Source organism: Mchenga conophoros, linkage group LG1 (assembly GCF_057382185.1).
Source record: "Mchenga conophoros isolate Kocher_MC1m ecotype Shallow Benthic linkage group LG1, M_conophoros_male_GT1.1, whole genome shotgun sequence".
Taxonomy (NCBI): domain Eukaryota; kingdom Metazoa; phylum Chordata; class Actinopteri; order Cichliformes; family Cichlidae; genus Mchenga; species Mchenga conophoros.
Window position 1 is genome coordinate 7,152,208 of NC_140526.1, and position 21,141 is coordinate 7,173,348.

Consider the following 21,141-nt stretch of genomic DNA (forward strand, 5'->3'; position numbering starts at 1 on the left):
TATTTTGGCATAATGGGGGAGGTTCTGTGTAAATTTACTTAATTTAAAGTGACAGCTCTGTATGAAACATCCCTTTTAAGTGAAACCTGTTGCACAGATTCATAAATGTTCACGATATAAGCTTGTTTGCTTCTTAATATCATAAAGGATAAAGCTTGTATAGGATTTGGGGAGAACATTAATGGCTCATTTTTTTGTTTTTAATCGCCGATCTGCACGCATTCCTATTTTTGGTGGTTGGGATTTACAGCACTTTGTTTTTTTTTTTACTATCAGGTTAATGATTATATCCGTATATGTACCCCTTGGGGTAAATTCATTACTGATTAAGCAGTTTGAAAGAGCCACAACCACGTTTTCTCTCTTTAACTTGGGTAAGTTCATCTCAGCAAGATGGCTTTTTTTTTTACGTGTTTTAATGTTAGCTCACTACATATTTACACTGGTTAGAATTAAACATATTTACCAGAAACCTCAAATTAGCACCTATACAAATACAGTATGTTTTTTCCCTAGATCTTTAAAAACCCAGGGTGCATTAAAAAGCAACTGTCCATTGCTGTCTGAATACCCTTTTTTTTTTTCTTAATCTAGCTTCAACAGCTCTTTCCAACATCGTCTCATCATCTTCATCCCACAGTAAATACTACAGCTTTGCACATCTTCTCCAGCATCGGACGCTTCCTCTCCATTCCTGGGGAAGAAGTGTCTTGGGGAGTAAGGCATCTCCTCATGCTCCAAGATTGCGTTAAGTGATCTAGTCAAAGATGTCTGCTCTCTCTTCAAGACATCTCAATACCTCCACAGGTATGTCACCTGGACCAAGTGCCTTTCTACTCTTCATCCTCTTAATATCTGCCCTTCTTTCTAATTCTCTATAATTCCCGATCCTTTGTCCAGGCTTCTCTTTCTCGATTTCTTCATTCATAAGCTCCTCAGAGTACTCCTTCCATCTTCTCAAGACGCGCTCTCCATTTGTTAGTACATTTCCATCTCTATTAGGCTGCACATCCTTTCCAATTCAATCTTTCTGCTTAGTCTGTAGATCCATGTTCTTTATATTTGTTATATTTGTAGTTTCCTAAACGAGTTAATGCGTACGCTACACCTGTAAATTCACACAATGAGCATCTGGTCTGAATTAGGAGTTAAATTAGGATTCGGTGTATAAAAAGTTATTTTACAGCTTAGAAATAATTGCAATTGGGAATGTAAACATTGGGATGTACTCCCTAGTGTGTAAACAGAACAAGAAGCAAGATTATACTTTCAGCTTCTACTGGGTTTCAAATTTCTTCTTCATTTTTTGTCTGCTTCCTTTAGGGGTCGCCACAGTGGATCAGCTACCTCCACCCTATCCGTAGCATTCTCCTCTGTCACATCAGACTACATCCTTTACTACATCCATGAACCTGCCCTCTAGTCATCCTCTTTTCTTTCTCCTGCTGCCTGGCAGCTCCACCTTCAACATCTCTTATAACCAGTTTATTCACTCTTCCTGCTCTGCGCATGTTCAAGGCATCTCAGCCTTGCCTCTTTAACTTTGTCTCCAAGCAGCTCAACCTGTCAGTCTGACATACTCATTTCTAATTTTGTCCCTCCCGATCACGCCAAGGGAAAACCTTAGCATCTTCAACTCCTGCCACCTCCTGTCTTTTGTTAGTGGTACTGTCTCCAAACCATACATCATAGCAGCTCTCATTACCAACTTGTAAACCTTCCCTTTCACTCTTGCTGTTATTCTTCTGTCACACCCACTCCACCCTGCCTGCACTCTCTTCTTCACCCATCTTGTGGATTATCTGTTGCTTTGTGTTGCTTGGTTTTATGTTTAGAAAGATTAAAAAAGGTACTGGTTAAACTACATAACATAGGGGGAAATATAGCATAACTTCTCACCCGTGTGAAGGTGAACAAGAACAAATGTGAGTGCAGTTCTTAAATAAGGTGTGAGACATACTGCAATGGGAAGGGAAAGGGGAGGGAGGGAAAGCAAAGAAATGCAGTGTGAGAAAAAAGGAATCTAAAACTACACAAACTGCAATGAAAATTAATACATTTAGTGAGCATAAAAAAAGTAGAACAAATGGGTAAACTGGCTCTGAACCTGTTTAGAAGTATAACCAAAAATATATGTCAGACCAAATTATTAGAAACATCCCACAGCACTGCTTCCAAGCAACAGCCCTCTGCCACTGTACTGAATCATAACTGCAGCCAGGTGTCTCTAATAAACTGGCAACTCTATTTACTGTACGTTCAGTAAACTGCGACTCCCGTCGTTCTTTGCGTCGGTGTGTCAACATGGCGCCTGTCTGCCGGACAAAAGGCGAATCTGTCTGACGGCGGATTGAAGCCCAATTAGAAGCAGAGGAGACATTTTGGGAAAACTGTCAGTGTCTGTGTGTCCCTGCGCCCCGAGGCGATAGATATATGGTAAAACAAACATCCGCGGAGGCTCTTGGACTGGAATAATAAGGTAAGTTAAGTCCTCCAGCTCCAACTACTGCTGTCTTCAAACGGTCCTGCCAGGAGCCCGATGCATTTCCTTTTTTCTGTCTGATAACTGCAAACTCCTTAAAAAATCCCCAGTGCCACCGCAGCGGTGTTTTCCCGCGGCGGTTAAGTTTCACACTATCAAAACTGATATTAGCGGTTTTGTCTGAAAAATAACGACTCGGGCTCTCATTCGGCGGGTGTGTAGTTCTCCAAGAGTCACTTAATAAAAAATAATGTCAACTTTTCCAGTTGCTGTACAATGCTCGCTAATGCGGTGCACTATGTATTCCAGCAGAGCGTCGTAATTACGCTGAATAATGAAAGTCATAATAATTGCCCTATTCTACTGTGTTTACTAGGAGTTAGTTTATAAGATGTATGCCGAATTCATGTATTGTTATCCATTATATGTAAAACGTATTAGGACATTTTCTATCGAGAAGTCAGTGTTTTCCTCGAAGCAGGAGGAAAATAAAATCCAGTTTTCTTTAACGCGATTCGGCGTTGAAGTTGACGATCTAAAGACGGACCTCTGCATCGGATTTACCTTAAGATTGGCTGTTACAGTATAACATCTGGTGACAACAGTCGACTAGTTTGTCTTGCGTTTCAGGTTTAGAGTCCAGTTAAAAAGTTTCCTACTGTAATTTAAGGACTTTGTGCATGTGCACAGCTGGCACATGTCTGCTACCAGTTCATGCCACGTCTGGATAGGACTTTAAGTAGGTCACTGGGTTCAGGAATGGTAATAGCTTTCCTAATGTCTTTGACTTTATTTGCTCTACTTGAAGAAAGAAAAGTCATAACCCACAGTGTGAAGTTTTGTTTTTGGTTTTTTTCAGGGAGACAGCTGGATTTATTTATTTATTTTTGACTGATTATTAGTTAAAAAGATCTGTAGAGTAAAACTTTAATGCCCCAAAGAGACAGGTATCCTACAGTCTCAAGAGGGAAACGTTCAATTTTTTTTTTAAGAAATAGCAGATGGAATCAGTAAGAATATGAATTCATTCTCTGAAGCTAAGTTTGGAGAGAGAGAGCAAACCTTCACCTTGGAGGTAGCATTTGCAACTCAAAGGATGCTAAGGGTTCAAAATGGTCCGTAACATTTGTTCCAGATGCTGAAGGTCACTAAGGGTGACACCAGCAATCTTGGAGCACACCTTGACAGATTTGCCACGCTTGCTTCTGTTTTTAACACAAGGAGAGTGGCAAATTATAGATGATGAAAACGAGGAACTTCCTTAAAAAGAGCAACCGTTGATTTCCTTTTTTTTTGTTTTTTTACATACAGCATGAATCAATCATATTAGGCACTGTTCTTGTCTGCACCTCAAAAAGGAAGTGTGTGCATATGTGTGTTTTCATGTACTCCATACAGTGCTTAGCAGGCATGAGCCAGTGCCAAATACTATTCAATTATCGGTAAATCTGTCTGTGCTTGCACACATATCCTGTTATTTATCTGCTGGTTTTGTGACAAAGACTATCAAAGCTACACACATCCATTTAAAAGCTAGACAGAGGGATATTATTTTACTGACATTGTGGCATCTTATGAAGGGCGTTTCTCTGATTTTGTTTAAATGGGGTGGCACAAAAGAAGAACAAGGCAGGAGGGGCCCACAGAAAATCAGAATATTTGATAAAAAGTAAATACAGTGCGGGAACTTGGTGCAGAAAACACTGGGAAAGATTTTTCAGTGTTTCAATGGGCGTTGTTTTGTATTAAACCGACCCTTTATTTAAGTAGGGTTATGAGTATTATTTAAGTAACACAAAGGTATTAAAGGTTTACCATCAAAATATACCGGCAGAATCGTAGACGCTATATTATCACATTACAATTATTGATTCTTTGATGTGTATATAATTTTAATGCTTTAGCTGGAGATGCTTTTAAATACTTTATATGCCACTGAGTAGCTTTATCGATAATAATACAGCATAATATCACGTAATTTATATTTTTAAAAGCTCCAGAATATTAAGTAATGCAGCTTTAAAATAAATTGTATGGAGTACAAAATGTGGCAAAGAGCATCATATTGAGTAGAAGCGCAAAAAATACTTAAAGTACAAGTACATTAAAATCCACTTCAGTAAAGTGCTAGTGTACATTTACTGGATACATCTGCTATTTCCTTATTTTAACAATGATTACAACTGTTGAAGATTACATTTGGACTGCTTTAACAAGGTACCTTGTCTGTCTGTGCTTTATCTGTGTTATCCTTTTACCAAAGTTAGTGTGGTTGCCAGACGGTGTTAACATTTTAATGGCAAACCTCAGCTGGCTGGATGAAAACCTGATATGGAAGCTACAGTTTCAAATACAGCGAATAAATGTTGGTTTCCTGCCTTAATATGGTTTACTGTTAGTGTTCTCTGCTGAAAGGAAAGGTGGATTTTTGGTGGCATTCACTCATGTCTGCTAGGCATTGTTAATTGACCTCTATCTGATTACTTTCTCATTTGCCTCCTCATCACATGTTGTCACATGTTTAAAATTCTGTCTGTCTGTTCCTGACTTTGCAGAGAAGTAATACAACAAGTAGAAAAAAATCTGTGTTAGCTAAAACTTTTTGTGAGGTTTCTTTTTTTTTTTTTTAAACCTCTTAAAGTCCCGCTGGCAACCAGTGATCAGGTTAGGGTTAGATTCAGAGCTGCTCTTTGCATTTTGTAACTTTAATTAGAAAAGAAAAGCTATAGTCAATGCAAGAGTCTTCTATTCTTCCTGAAATTATGCTTCTTTGTTATGTAACTAAAATGCAATGCCAACCCTGGTGCTGCACCTGAGCAGTTCACTGTTGACCCGCTGGATGTTAAGAGAGGTTCAGTTTGAGACTTTAAAGCCAGACTTTGATGAGTTCTTCTAGTTTGCACTTACAGTACATGAAATCTTTGAAAATGCCTTGACTGGATCTTTCTTTGTTTAAAAGTGGAATAAATATAAAAATCTAAAGTCAGTCCTTGGCTTCATTTTTTTGGTAATCTTCCATTGTTAATGTTAATCTTAGGTTACAAACTGAGGTTGAATCTCCAGAATGTGAAGGTTCAGATGTTTTTAGTTAGAAGCTTCTTCAACCTTTTTCTTTTAAAGCTGTTTTAGTCAGCATGTCTTCCTCGGTTGGACCCCACGTCTCCTCCAGTTTCATGTGGATTAGTGATATTACACCTAAAAATTTTTCACTCTTAAATGCTGGACTTTATCTGTCCTTAATTGTCCTTTCTCACATGGGGCACGTGGCACTATATAGTTGCTCCAGAAGCGTTGTCACTACTGGCAGTCCTGGTTCAGGTGATGCCTGGGTGGAGCGTGTAGGAGGGCGCCCACTCGCTCTCTCCAAATTCTCCAGACAATTACTCTTTTTAATTTCTCATACAGGCGCAATGGGATGTCGCAAGGACTTTGCACTAGGGAGCTGGCAAGTTAAAGAGTTTTTAATGCTCAATTTGATTGAGTCGGACATTTACGTTCTCACTTACAGCTCCGCTGAGTAATGAGGAGAACAAGTGCAGCGCTGCAGTGAATGTGTGAAAGACAGTTCCCCTCAAAATAAACATCTATTTTTAGTATGCACAAAGATCAACTGATTTACCAGTGGTACTTGGTGTTAAGGCATATTGTAAAGAATACAGATGTTTCCTTTTGTGTTGAATTTGTGTTAGAAGTAAAAAAATAAATAAAAAAAAAACAGCCAAGTAAAGCAAACAGACTGTGAAACAACTGAAGATATGTTTGATTTTTGAATACGCATAACAAAATGTTGCACAGGTGATCGCGATCAGTGATTATCAAATTAAATGAAGTATATAAATAGTTTAGATAATCATTTTTGTGGTAACGTTTTCTTTATTGATCTTGTGTATCAGTCTAACTTCAGTATGAGTCATCCTCTGCAGCAGGGAGGGAAAGTATGAAGCTTTGCTGCCTGAAATGTAAATTTTTCTTGGCATTCTTCCCAAGATGCAAACACACACTCACCCGCAACCTCCCTCTCTTATATCTGTACGTGTTGATATGCCTGCTGACTTTGATTTTCTGCTGTGGCCTGTTTTTCTTCTCTGCGCCAGAAAGAAAAGCACTGAGACAGATGTTTTATCTCTTATTTCTCTGTTTATCTTCCTCGCTTGCTCTCCCGCTTTCCTCCCTCGGTTCAGCCTTGTGACTGTTATGACAGTTTTTTTCAGAAGTGACAAATTCACTGTGCAGTTATAGATAAGAATTAAAATTTAATGCGCCAGGGCTGCATTGAGGGGGGAATGCATTTGATTTAAAAATCATACAATAGCACACAGTGAATTGGGTGAATAACATATTTGTGTAACTTTAAAATGATTAGAGGAACCAAAAGCTCATCAGCTGTAATAAAATGCTTATTAAATGTGTAGGAATGCGCTTCATATCTGGACAGCAGCTGCTGAGTGGTGACGTCTTAGTGTGTGTGTGTGTGTGTGTGTGTGTGTGTGTGTGTGTGTGTGTGTGTTGTAAATCTGCAGGCAGGAAGTTACCAGATGTGACTATACTGGCATTTTTTTTCTGTGATTCTTTCAGATGTGAAGCTCATTGTGCAGAAAAAAGTCTGCAATGAGCTAAAAACTAGTGATTTTCATTTTGTTTCATAAAACTTGCACTATTTATGGAAAGCATTTATTTTTCTGACTAGTCATTTCAAGGTATGCATTTTTTAAACACCTCTAAAGTGTTTAGTTCTGTTGTCAGTACATAGAAGCACTACGCATGCCTGCATTGCAAACACTTCACAGCAGTCATGAGGATAGTGTTACTGTGCAGTGGGCACTGATTACTGTCAGCTAGAGGTGGGCGATATAGCCTCAAAATTATGTCACAATATTTCGTGAAAATGTGCAATAATGGTGTTTTTCATCATGTTAAAAAATACTGAACAGTGTTTTGTTGATGCTTGTAGCTTGCTGGCAACAGCATATAGAAGTGTACCCAAATAAAGGGCGTTTTCAATCTCTCTTATCCAGTGAGCTGCTATCACTGATGACACACTACCTAATCCAAAGTGTGAATCTATTGAAGCAAGCTACCAGCAGCAGCAGGGCATTATAGTGCAATAGTGATGACACAGCATTATATGCAGTGACATGGCATAAGTCAAATGTAAGCCAGTGTTTTTTCTTTTCTTTTTTAGTGTTTTCTCTGGAGATTTTAAATATAAACTAAATGCTTAACACTTTAGTTTAACCAGAACTGCATCAGTTATTTCCATCTGCCATTTGCTCTTCCCGTCATATGGAGTTCAACTGGCAATGCTTGGTTAATTCATTTGTTTACATTTGGATTGCACATCACGGACTACCAGCATCTCTCCTTCCTAGACTGGTTGTTTGTTTGTTGTTTTCACCTTCAGCTGAAACAGTTTTCTTGCTTTTGTTGGAGGTTGTTGAAATAAGGGACTGTAAATGCATGGCGTTGCTATAGCAAAGGTATTGCAATATGACACTTTTATATTATGTTAAAATTTATACCAGTGTTAGCTCAGACAACTCTACTAAACAGTTTTAAAATAATCTCGTACAGGATGTTCCAGCAGTGTGAGGAGCCTCGCTTCACCATCGAGCAAATTGACCTCCTCCAGAGGCTACGGAGGACGGGCATCACCCAGGCAGAGGTTCTCCATGCTCTGGACACCCTGGATCACCTGGATCGGCAGCATGGGCACAAGTTGACCCATAAACCTTCCTATATGCCACCTTCGTCTTCCAGCACTGTCGCCGCCTCTTCTTCTATGACTTCTACCGCCACTCAGACAAGTTTTCCCAACAACCGCCTCTCATTGTCCCCTAATAACAACTTTGACACCACCTCCCCACCTCTGCCTGTTCCGGTAGCCTCACCTAATACCATAACAGCAGTAGTGCCAAACGGTTTGGTTGCCGTTACCAATGGGAAGCTTTCACCACCCCGGTTTCCTCTTGGGGTGGTTAGCGCTACTGTAACCACACCAGGGTATGCGTTTGAAGCTAGTGAAGAGGACATAGACGTTGATGAAAAGGTGGAGGACTTGATGAGGTAAGAACAGCCCTTTAAATGGCAGGTAAAACGAGGGCACACCAGCTAAGAGCAGATTAGATGTTCTAGAAAGTTATTTTGGAGGTTGTTTTTCAGGGTGTGCATTCAGACAACAAGATTAGGAAACAGCTTTTTTTTATTGTTTTAATTTGTATTAAATGTTGACTACAAGAGACAGCAATGATTTTATTTCCCTTTACAGGACTCACAAAGGTGATATTTCTGGTTTATTGGAAGGGTTAGTTTGAATGAAAGACTTCAAGGCTGAGGAGAAACTGGCTAGTTTGCCAGATCTACATCTAGCAATCATAAAGCACAGCAGACAAGTGCTTTGTCAAGTGTTTTAGTCTGGTACTCCATGCCGTAAATGCCAGTAGACCAGCCTTCCCTTGATTCAATAATATAACACCTAGAAATTTTTTTTTTTTTATAAAATAGTTTTACCGGTATTTTTGAAATACATACATGTAATACTTGCATGTACACTCAATTGGAAAAGTCAGCATAGGAGGAACCTGCATGTATGATATTTTGATAGTCAGCCCTGGTAATGAGTGACGGAAAAGGGACTCTTGCCAACCAACTGCATTTAGTGCTACAAAGATTATAACACTATTTTCTTTAGTTTACTGCAAAAACAATAATAATTTGGAATTCAGATAGGTGCATGTTGCTTTTAAAGACACATGTACAGTAATTTGCAGCAGCAGAGGGTATGTGTTAATACAGAGGGTCCTGATTCCTGACAAGGCTGCTTGTAGCTCACTCTGAATATGAATATGATGCGATGATTGCTGCCAAACAAATACTCACACATACAAAATGAACACAAGTACACACATCCAGTCTAGTGCCTCTCATCTGTAGTCTGCAGCCAGACGGCAGCAATCAGCAGTATTGATTTGAAGATGTGTGAAAATGAAATCAAAGGAGAAGGAGAGCAAGGAATATTACAGCAGCACACATTCAGGTACAACAGCCTGTAATGTATATTTGAACTGCAGACAGTTATATCTGGTATAAGAATAGTGATTGTTGTGTTGCCGTGTGTTAATTAATATCAGGCTTGTAATGTTGAAAATTTAAATGTGTTGTACCTTTTTCTTCTCCCTTCTTGTAGGAGGGACAGTGCTGTGATCAAGGAAGAGATTAAATCCTTCCTGGCGAACCGACGTATATCCCAGGCTGTGGTTGCTCAGGTAACAGGTGAGTATAAATTGAATCTGTTTGGTAAAACACAAGCAGAAATGTTGGTGTGTGAACAAGCACCAGACCCCCACAAGTGTGACTCTGGTCCCGCTCCTCCAGGGATCAGTCAGAGCCGGATCTCCCACTGGCTCCTACAGCAGGGATCGGACCTCAGCGAGCAGAAGAAGCGAGCGTTCTTCCGCTGGTACCAGCTGGAGAAGACCAATCCTGGTAACAGCTAATTTCTCCAACAGCTCCACATTTCTCATAAAACTTTTCTGTAACTTTTCCACCTGTGGAAAAAATACTGTAAAATAAAACAGTAGGAGGGAGTTTTTTAATAACTAGTGTGCTGCTTTGAGTGTGTGACTCACTGTGTTGTCTTTTTTTTTATTTTTTTTATAGCAAGAGCGAAAGATTTTTTTTTTTTTTTTAGGCTTAATCAGAATCAGAGATGTTTAGACACGAGTCAACAACTAATATTGAATATTTAAAATTACAAAAGAAGCTTACAGCCTGTAATAGATCAATAATAAATAATAAGACTTTGGATTAAAAGGTTCACAGCAAAAACAAAAAAATTGACAAATACAATTAATTGAGAGACAAAACTGGTAAAGACAGAAGACGACAAATTTAAATTGAACAATTACTAAAGCATTCACTCTAAAGGGAGCATTGTAATGAATTCCAGGTGGTCTAAGCATAGAAGAGTTCTGCCAAGCTCAGACAGCTTGTGGGACTTGCATTGATAGATAGTATCCGTGTAAATTCTTTTGTAAGAAAAGAAAACTTGTTTTTTTTTTGTTGTTTTTTTACATTTTAGGAATCTTGAGAAGGCTACAGTTATGGAAACAAAGTGTGGAATAAACAATGGCTACATTGTGTTAAACATGGGATCAGCATATTGGAATGTACAGAATGGAAAAACAGTGGAGTCTACTTCTAGTTAGCACGTGACCTCCCTATAGGGAAAACAAACTGTCGTGGTGCTTCTTCCAGATATTATGACTCTTATCTGCCTTATTAGCTTGTTACTCTATAAAGTACTGATTCCCAGTCGGTCTGAAAAAAAATACAACTTAAGAATTAAGAATGTAGTTGACCTGTCCCTGAAAGCAGGTTCAACAAACTCTGTCATCAACTCAGTTTCCCATTCCAGAAAGGCTGATCACAGTAAGTAACTCTGAGCCTGTCCACCGTCAGTTAAGCGTGTGCGTGAGTAGAGACAGTAAGCCATCATCAATGTGCCAATACCAGGATTCACCATGGCAACGGGTAAATACAGAGCGGAGCTTTCATTTTAATCCGGTGGAGGAATATGATTATGTTTCAGTGTGGGCCATGATGTTTATCTTTATAAATACAAGACAGGAGAAAGGAAACATTTTAATTAGTTTGGCCCACAATATACATTTTGTTTAAACGGTTTCTGGTCATCATCACCCAACTTGAATTTTCATTGGATGAAACTGGAATTTTACATTTGACTTTTATATCAAGTTTTTCTTACCTAATCTAATCAGGTGTAACCTGACAGGGATAAAATGTCTGTGACAGAAACTGGAGATAAAATTCTGGGAAAATGGACACAGGTTACTTATTTGCCTGTGCTATTAGTTACACAGTAAAACAACAGACTCTGGCACATTTCCGCTGTCAAAAGGAAGTTTTTATTGAATGAAAAAATGTTTTTTGAATAGTTTCTGACCAGCAGTGGGCTGAAACAAAGTTATGTTTTATGGTGGAGTTCATTATTTCTGCCATTACTGGGTAAGAAATGCCTAATAAGATTTACAAAAAGTCTTCTTTAATGTTTTTCAGTATAAACATTTATAATTTGGGCACTCTTACAACCATAGCAGAGATCTTTGTAAGGAGTTACAATTACTAAGTGTTAAGCGATAGTAGCTGTTTCAAGTTATAACATATGTTAACATTAATGTAAACATATTAAAAGAAATGTGTAAGTTTTATAGAGCTATCTACATGCTAATCAGCTAGATTTTAGATATTTCAAACAGATCAGATGACTGGATCTAAATTGGATACAGATCCTGGAGCGGCTTGAATCCATGTTCCTCTCTGCAGCTGCATATTGAAAAATAAATGCTTTAAAATATATTTAGTTCAGAATGTTAAAGTCCTTTCAGCCTCGTCTAAGTTAGAAATTAGTTATTCACATCATCACCACCTCTGACTGACATTTTTCTATCAATGTGACCAACTATGACATATAAGTTAGTGATCATTAATCAGTGTATTATGTGTCTAAAGATTTATACAGAGACAAAAGTTTGATTTAGACAAGGATTGCTGTGGTAATGTACAGTAAATGCTTCCAATGGCACGAAACTGACTTCCAGAACCTACTAATTTACAGAACCTAGTAAATCTCATTGATCTTTTGTCATGTTTGATGCTCCAGGTGCTACTCTGGCAATGCGAGCCACCCCCATACCACTGGAGGAGGTGATGGACTGGAATCAAGCTCCTCCTACATTTGGTTCGGCCACCGGGGGCTTCCGTCTGCGACGAGGGAGCAGATTTACCTGGAGGAAGGAGTGTCTGGCTGTCATGGAGGGGTAAGGATGAGGAGGGGTACTGATGTAGAATTGTAGAACTGATGTAAGAAGAATTGAAAGTAACAAAGTGCAATGTGTATCTGCAGCTATTTCAATGATAACCAGTATCCCGATGAAGCCAAGAGAGAGGAGATTGCCACTGCCTGCAATGCTGTCATACAGAAACCAGGTACAGTCTTACTGGCGAAAGGTTGTGAATTGCATCCCAAATTAAGTATTAGTGATTGGGGAAACAAATTATTAGATTTGCTATTTAGTATAAATATGTTAACTACTTCTTTGGCTTAATATGTATTTATTAATTAGAAGAACTGCAGGATCCCAAACTTAATTTTTCTAACTGCATTGTAAAGCTAGTTATGTCCTAGACTGTGTGTGTGTGTGTGTTTTACAGGAAAGAAGCTGTCTGATTTGGAGAGGGTAACATCCCTGAAGGTCTACAACTGGTTTGCGAACCGCCGCAAAGATATCAAGAGGCGTGCTAATATTGGTAATGTCTACGTCTGTATTTGTGTGTGTGTGTGTGTGTGTGTGTGGGAGTGAAAGAGAGATACACATTAGATGTTGTATACTACACTATGGTTTGGTGTAAATAAATAAAGAACCCACAGGAAATCACTTGTGCTGTATCTATGTGCTTAAGAGCATTATGTGCAAGTAGCACGCACAAGAGCTTGTGTTTCACTTTAACAGAAATCCTAATTGTGTGAGGTTCTTTTTCTGTGTCACCCAGTTCACACTAGTATTGCTGGTCATCACAATAGACAGTGTTAAATTTCTCGCACACCTGAAGAGGAAACAGGATGTTGTTTTCTTTCCGAGAAGAGCAGCTTCTGAATAGTTGAATCACTGTTGTCCTTATTTTGAGTGTGTTGCTGTTTTGTAGCTGAGTCGATATGCTATGATGACGTTTGTGTTTTTGAAGAAGCAGCCATCTTGGAGAGTCATGGCATCGAGGTTCAGAGTCCAGGAGGTCAGTCCAACAGCGACGACGTGGATGGCAACGACTTCCCTGACCAGGTAAACTATATACGTGAATTCCTACATCTTAATGTCTGAACATAGAAACACAAACCCCCTAAAAAGAACAAAGCAGGAACTCTGTATTTTTAAAGTTAATTGCCTCTCTGATTTTCCCCATGAGAACTGTCCTGGTCTCCATAATTGTTTTTCAAGGGGCTCGGCATAACCTCAATAAGCCATTGTTATTAATGACACCCACAGCTGTTGCTGTTGTGATTATGTTGCTCACTTGTGCACAGCTTGTGTTTGTGCTAGATTTTTGCTTCTCAACACTTGTGTTGGACTGTTGTATGTACCATATATCTTGTGCCTTCAACAACTCTGTATCACTACAATGACAACTGTCACAATGTTGACTATTTATGTAGAAAGCATGTAGCAGTTCTGCGTCTTTGCTCTGTAAATCTGTGGATGATTAGTTTGTAACGTTAGCAAATTACTTGATCAGCCCAAAGCCTTTGGATCAAATGGTCTACCTGATCCTTTCAAGGCAGTGTTCTCCCACATGAAACCAATTGCATGTAATCAGTGCTACAGGGACACTACATTTAGCAAGTATTTGCAGAAGAAAGAAAGTTCAGGGTCGGATTTGGTCTTGAAAACTGAAATGTTTGTCACAGTCCTTCGAACAGAAATCACTCCACAGATTGTTAGAGACAACAGAGTGTTGACGATCTTCTTTATTTACAGTCGGTCAATACTTAGGGAATAAAAAGTGTTTGACACATGAAAAAATAGCAAAACACAAATGTAACTCGCTCGTATTGCTCCAATATGAGGAGAAATCTCTCCGATAAGTCGACTTAGCGTGGGAATTTGTTCATAGTGCTTGTATGTTTAATAAAAATTAATGTTTGGCCCCAGTGTGTGAATGATCAAAATCACAGGAATATATGGTGACACCGATAACTTGCCTCTGCCTTGTATAACTTGTTTGCTGGTTTTTCACAGGGCTGTGAGGTGTCCTTATTTGATAAGAGACCTTCAGCAAGGCAGTTCAGTTTCAGTCGAGCTGACCTGTCCTCTCCAACCCAGGTACAGCTGGAGCACATCTACACCCGCCTTACATTTATCAGCGATTCCACACGGAGCTACAGATCCACTCAACCTTCTTTTTTCTTATCCCCTCACTCAGGTTCCCACACTGCTTCCGAGCTGGTTTTCTGCCCTGGGTAGAGGGGGCGTGTCTGGACAGAGGGCCGCATCTCTTATTGGTCGCTCCCTAATATCAGGCGCGGTTCCTCAGATGGAAGGTTCCAGACTAACAGGTGTTTCCTGGTCCCCTCCTTCCCCATCTCTCCAGGACGAGCCCACAGTTCACAGTGCCCTGTCCGAGGCCCAGGATCCAGTCAGTTTGGAGAAGGCGGCGGCAGTGAGTGACAGCAGCCCGGTGGTAACCAATCAGGGGGATGGCGCAGGGTGCAGCGTGGGGAATGACATCAAGACGGAGACTCTGGAGGACGACTGAAAGGAGGGGCAGATATCACAGCTGTCAGAGCGATAAACAGGTGTCATTATATGCAAGCAGATTTTATAGGAATGTAATAATAAGTGGAAAAAAAATGACCAAAAGTCGTGTAAAGTCCAACCCTGAGATACCTCCCAACCCTACCTCCAACCACCAACCTGCTCTGCTACGCTCGTATAGGCATTATTATTGTATTATAATTATAATATTAACAATAAGCTTTTATTTGTTAGTGTTCCCCAGCAACCTGTGGAAAATTTAAAATGTACCTAAAAACAAATTCAGCAAAGAAAGTGAAATAGGACGCACCTATAAGGGAACACATGCTGTAGCTGTCCGTTTTCTTTGTTGATTGTTTATGTTGAGGCATTTTAAATCTTCCATAGAAGGCTGATAAACAGGACTTTCATGCATTGTGCAGATTTTCTTGGAAAACTGCTTTTTTTTTTCACAGCAGGACAACACTGTATTTGACATGGAATTCCAAACATTTCAGGGTCTTGCACTGTGATCACAACACAACTTAACAGCCTCAAAAGATAAATGCGTTCATTTTAGTTTATATTAACTGATAGTTATAAAGTGTTGCAGCACATTTCATCACAGTTCTTTATATTTAAAATTTTATATTTAATCTTAGGGTAACAGCATATAAGTAATCTGTCTCTGGGCCCAAAATGTCTGAAAAATGTTTAAGAAAAAAAAGAGAGAAAAACAGTATGAGCCTCCCCTGCCTGATAAGATCAACTCAATGTGTAGAAGCAGCAAAGGCCATAATGATTGAAACACCGATAATGCAATTTTATCATTACTAAATCTTTCAGAATTTATTGTTTTTACTTGTATTCAGATTTTACTTGTATTCGTGTGGTTACTTATATGCTGCAAGTTTATATTGAAAATTCAGCCGCCTAAGGTTTTCAGGCACTAATTTGGACTTAAATGTGATTTATTTCTATTTACAATAGTGAAATTACCCTTTATAAATATTTAAATACTGTGAATTTAGTAGCGTTTAAACTAATTAGGGCCTCAGTTTCCAGTGAGAATTTAAATCCTGTATGGCTTTACTTTGCTTCCAAATCAATAACAAGTTTGTTTTTTTGTTTTTTTTTCATTTTTTTGTTTTGTTTTGAGAGAGTTGTATGAAAACTAGAAACCTGGGCGTCCTTGTGACCGGGTGACATTTATTCATTCGTACCCAGTTACCTGCTGGATTATATAATTAATAATCAACACATATCATTCAGCTGAGAGGAAGTCAGTAGTGTCAAAAAGCTGTTTAAATACTAAAGATTAAAATGTAAAGTGAATAAATACAGATGGGTGATAAATTAAAGGAAACTGAACCACTTAACTGAAACTGAACCTACAGTGTTAGGATCCAGTTTGGGCCTGTTTGTCCCTGTAGAGGGAAAGGTCACAATAACTCTACTTTCCTAATAAGGGCGTTCTCTTCCAGGCTGGCAGTGCATTGTATCTTTAGGCATGCAGTCTGCATATAGCTTTCAGACGTGCTTTAAGTTTTTCTAAACATGGTCTATCTTTTGATTTTCATTTTTTTTTTAAATGGTTATCTTTTGAGGTGAAAAAGCAAGTATGTTTGGTGTTAATGTCACTGGCTGGAGGCCATTGATTGGTAAACATTTGGTGCTTGGAAAGCAGCTGTGGCTGAGAGAGCCATTCATAAACTGATTGGAAGATTAGTGGTTCAGTTTGCACGTTGAATTGTCCTTGGGCAAGATGCTGAACCCCATATTAACACATTTGAGATGTTCAATACGGGTGCTGATATGATAGTTAGTAATGTAAAAAACCTGATATTCCGACTATATTGGCCCATATGTTTTTTCTTTCTCTAACATTTGTTGTGTAGCTATTTATTTACTTGTTTACACTCTGGTTTTTGTGTTTGCATTGTACCAAACGTAGACATTTGAAACGTGTTTGCTGTTGTAAGTGCTGATGCAATAGATCGGTAAGTGGCTAATATCATTGCCCCCGATGTATCTATCAGAGCGCGAGTGTTTGCACCATATTCTTAAAGGCCCATAGTATGCAAGCACTATATGAATACAGGTCTATTTAACGTTCACCAGTTTGGCAGTGTTGGGTTGTGCTTATTTTGTGTGAGCCGATGAACAGAAAAAAATGAGCCAAGAAAACAACTTTTGAAAACAGAAAGCAGACTCTTGTAAGCTGTGAAGTCACCAGACTGTCACCAGAATTACACTCACTTGGGCACCTATGGGAGAATGTGGGCTAGTTAGAGAGGACTGAAAACACCAAATGAGGGAATATGTTCTGGAGGAATGCTGTTCATCCCTGTAGTAGAGTTTTAGAAATTTGGAGAATCACTGAATTTCCAGTGCATGAAGGGCCAACACCTTGACACGACATTGGGTTTTTCCTTTAATTTGTTACCCATCTTTCTAATATGTGTGTGTGTGTGCGTAGACACACAGACTATACTTAAATACAGTATATCTATCCAAATCCATTTCTTTGTACACTATATAGACATATTAGCTTCAAATGAGAGAAACTATCAGTATGAGTCTTATCATGTTGGTGAAAGACGAGTGAAACATTAGCCAAAGTATTAAGTTTTAAAATTTTGTGTATTTTCTGAGTGTATGATAATCATGGATGAAACTGTGTGTTTGAGATATGCTAATCAAAGACGCATCAGATGTGTTAAAAACTATTTCAAGCAAATGCATCATTTTTATATTCTTTTTCAGGTATATCTGTGTTTGTGCTCGATATGCCATGTGTTCAAAACACACACTGTCACTTTTAAGCTGTATTTTCATTTTGAATGACACTTAATTTGTTTATGGTGCTTTGAGTCCTTGTTGATATATTTCACTAGTCACTAAGACTGACTGACAGGCCAGAGGAGGTTATTTCTTTTGAAATCACCATAAGAAGAAATCTCCTTTAATAATTAAAAAACCAAGTAAATATTTGAGGTAAAATTGAGGATATTTAAGGTTAGTACAGCCATTGTAGAAGTATTTTTAAAAGCTGAAGGCATGGAAGCGTCTAATAAGCCATAATTTAACTGTCTAAGTCAGATACACTCCTTGGTCTTCACATGTGGGTTCAAAACACCCAAGACAATAATGGCGAAGAAGTCCAGATGTGGGTGACGTCACAGCGATGCCGTCTTTACTAAACTGCTCGTGGTTCATATTGTTAAAGCTCCAGAACCCTAAAATAATTTCCAGATCAGTTTTGTAGTGAATACAAAATCATCCACCGGTCAAAAGTGAGTAAGGGCTCTGGGGCTTTTGGTTTAAACGCCGTCCTAGTCATGCACTCCCAAAATGTTCTGCACACTAAGCACCGTGCTCGGAGCGTTTCAACTACACTAACAGAAATGTCATAGTGATCCAAGCTTTGTACGTACGTCCTGTTCCACCAGAGTCAAGGAGGAGACATGGCTCCTCAGCTGCTTAATGTTCCGCTGATGAACATTAAGATAATTGAAAGATATACGGTCACAAGTATGTCTGAAGGATCCAGGATTTTAACTGAAGATTTTGACAAAATTTTGACTCTGGCTTTGGCTGAAAATGAGCTCAAGTTTGTAGGCGAGAAAAGCAAAACAATGGGTTAAAACACGCTAAAAAAAAAGTAAGGATGACTGCAGTCTCCAGTATGAGCAACACGCACACAGACAGACACTTACTAACCTTTAAAACAAAATAAAAAAAAGTGAGTGCAGCTCAGTGGGGGATCACTGCTGACACTATCATTCAACACTATCAGTCCAGCTCTTACATTTGCTTACCTTTTACAGCTGACACTAAAACCTTCTCAAAGGCTAAAACATTAATAATACTACAGTGCAGTGTAACACTTGATAGAAACCTAAATGCTTATGAAGGTGCAGCACACCTCAGCTTCATGCTTAAGTGCCTCATTTTTCTCAGCGCACTAACAGAGGATCAGTGCATGAAGAAGACTTCTACAATGGCTGTACATTTTTAACCGTACTAATGCAGGCGAGTTAATAACATGATGTTCTGTTACACTAAAGCGGCTTCATTCAAACCGGTTCATCGTCACCAGGTGCTTTACAGGCTAAGCTACTAGTTCAGAGTTTAAAAACTCAACATATATACCTCGCTCCCTCCCATTCAGCTATAAGCTACTCCCCGCAGGTTTGTTCACAGCTGCTTCAATGTGAATCAAAGCTTCAAACTAACTGTCGAGCTGATTTGTGTCAGTCCCGTCTGGATCAAACTGTGACAAGGCCATAAAGATGATTCACGCTGGCTGACAACAGAAGCGTCAGCGGCTTTTCAAAAGGGAAATTTCTCCTCAAACTAGAGCCAGTAAATATCACGTTTAAAGGGAATTTACTCATTTATGAGCTCCAACGTCCACCAGGGTCCATAAAATACGAAATAGTCTCTCTGTCATTCTGGTGGATTTCAGTGTTTCGGGCTAAATGTCTGAGAAACTTTGTTGCATGGTGGAGGATTTCTTTAATTGTGCGGCAGCAGAGCTGTCCTGGGTGTCTTTGCTTTAAGCATTTGAGACTTTATTAGTCAGTTATGTAGCTTTCTGTCATTTAATGATTTACACCAAAATTTACAAACCCATCAAAGGGTTACAGATCGTTTTTTATTTAGTTTTTTTCTTTTTAATCTGCTAAGCAGAAGCCTTTCTGAAATGAATCTATGGATTCATTTAGGCCATTGTGCTATTTTGAGATTATTCTTTTTTGCCTTCATGGTCTTCTCATGACATTGCATTTTGGAGGTCTGAAGCAGCCAGTTAGTGTGAGTTTGTGTCATTTTAGCTATTTTGTACATAAGAAAAAGGGAAAGAAAACTGCAAATGAAAAATAAAGGCAAGGTCACAGTCTTAGTTTGATTACCCATCGCGGTCTATTAAAACGATTGGATAGATAAATCTGAGGTGGATCTGTGTCAATAATTTGTTAAGCACCACCAGGAGACCTTACAAAAGTGAGAGTAAACACTGATTTAAACGTTAAGAAATAAGCTAAACCTTCTTACATAAAGAACCCATATTTGCTTCTAATAACAGAAACCTCAGTCTTTTCTGGTGTTTACTGTGCTTTTGTTTGTCTGTTTTGATCTAAATGGACTCTTTTTGTGCCAGAAACTGCCTAATACAGTTAAAGTTCTCATAAAATAAAAAGCAGTAGGACAGAAACAGAAAAGCCTTTGCTCGTGCTGCGTGTTTCCATCTGCCTTCAGTCCTCTGTTGCCTTGTTGAACTGTTTTTCTTTGTTTGTTTGTTTTTTGGAACATCTACCTGTGCATATGTTTGGCACTGACTACACCTTGACTCGTCTTTACCTGTGCCATATCCCGCCGTCACTTTGGCCGGTGGTCCACATAGTACAGCAAATACTTTATTCAACAGGAAAGTTTGGATGTGCGATGCTTCCTTTAACAAAATCAGGGTGCATGTTAAGGTTGAGACTGATGCCTCTCATGTGAGGTGCTTTCATTCCTCCTTCATTGCTCAGTGTTGTGATATGCAGTTTCACGTTTAAAGAGTTAAAAAAAAATAAATCTGTTTTTTGGGTTTTTTTTTTTTTAAATTAAGGTGAAAAACACATCTATCATCCATGTGGTCAACGTGAAATGGAGACGCTCCGGTGTTGATGTTCTCATGTAATCAGCCAGGAGGAAAACAAGCAGTGGTTGCCATTTCACTGTGGCAATAAGCTCTTCAATAAATCTCTGTAAAATGAAAAATATCAAACCTCAGCAGGATCTTTGTTGTATCAGTTTAAATTGATTTTTCTTTGTTTATTTGCTTCTTTTCTATTTCAGGATTTAGTGCCTTTTTTGGACAGTAGACTGTTCTGTAATCGCTATGTAGAAACTCTACATAGGCCTTTTGTTACTTTTTCATCTGTTGGATAAACCTTATGTTATATTTAAGGTGTGTTTTTATTGATATTCTATTTACAAGGGAATAAAAACTGATCAGACTCCATCAGTGTGCTGCTGTGCTTTCTTTACCTGCACATCTCACTACAGAATATTTAAGGCATTTGAGACTTTGGATGAAATCTCCGGTAACTAGTGAGCAAACTAAGATATAAATGCGTTCAAGTCATCAGGTTTGACCTGAGTGCCTGCTCTTGTCACTATACAGTCTGAAAATAAAACCAGCACAAGTAAAAGAATTTGACATCCAAATAAGGTCATCTGCTTCCTGAGGGCCAAGAGGTTGTGATTAGATTTCTGCCTAATTTCCAAAGTAGTCATTTGTGGTACTGGAACTGGGGAAAAAGAAATAACCCCACCGATATAAAAGATCTGTAAAACAGCTTT

The 21,141-nt window shown here is 38.8% G+C and overlaps 1 protein-coding gene across 5 annotated transcripts; it reads left to right on the top strand.

Annotated features, from left to right (window-relative positions):
• The first annotated feature begins 14 nt into the window (after positions 1-14).
• On the top strand, positions 15-20,800 carry LOC146582835 (homeobox-containing protein 1-like). Of its 5 annotated transcripts, XM_085296970.1 has the most exons (11): positions 15-807; positions 7,913-7,959; positions 8,054-8,545; positions 9,666-9,751; positions 9,854-9,964; positions 12,162-12,318; positions 12,405-12,487; positions 12,713-12,808; positions 13,244-13,338; positions 14,293-14,376; positions 14,477-20,800. In XM_085296970.1, exons 3-11 carry the CDS (start codon positions 8,055-8,057, stop codon positions 14,807-14,809), a joined length of 1,536 nt encoding a protein of 511 aa, XP_085153096.1. In that variant the 5' UTR covers positions 15-807; positions 7,913-7,959; position 8,054; the 3' UTR covers positions 14,810-20,800. The 5 variants fall into 5 exon arrangements, with proteins under 5 accessions (XP_085153096.1, XP_085152924.1, XP_085153183.1 ...); XM_085296798.1 differs by lacking the exons at positions 15-807; positions 7,913-7,959 and adding an exon at positions 2,303-2,479; XM_085297057.1 differs by lacking the exons at positions 15-807; positions 7,913-7,959 and adding an exon at positions 2,303-2,479 and having other exon boundaries at positions 13,247-13,338.
• Positions 20,801-21,141: the final 341 nt, after the last annotated feature.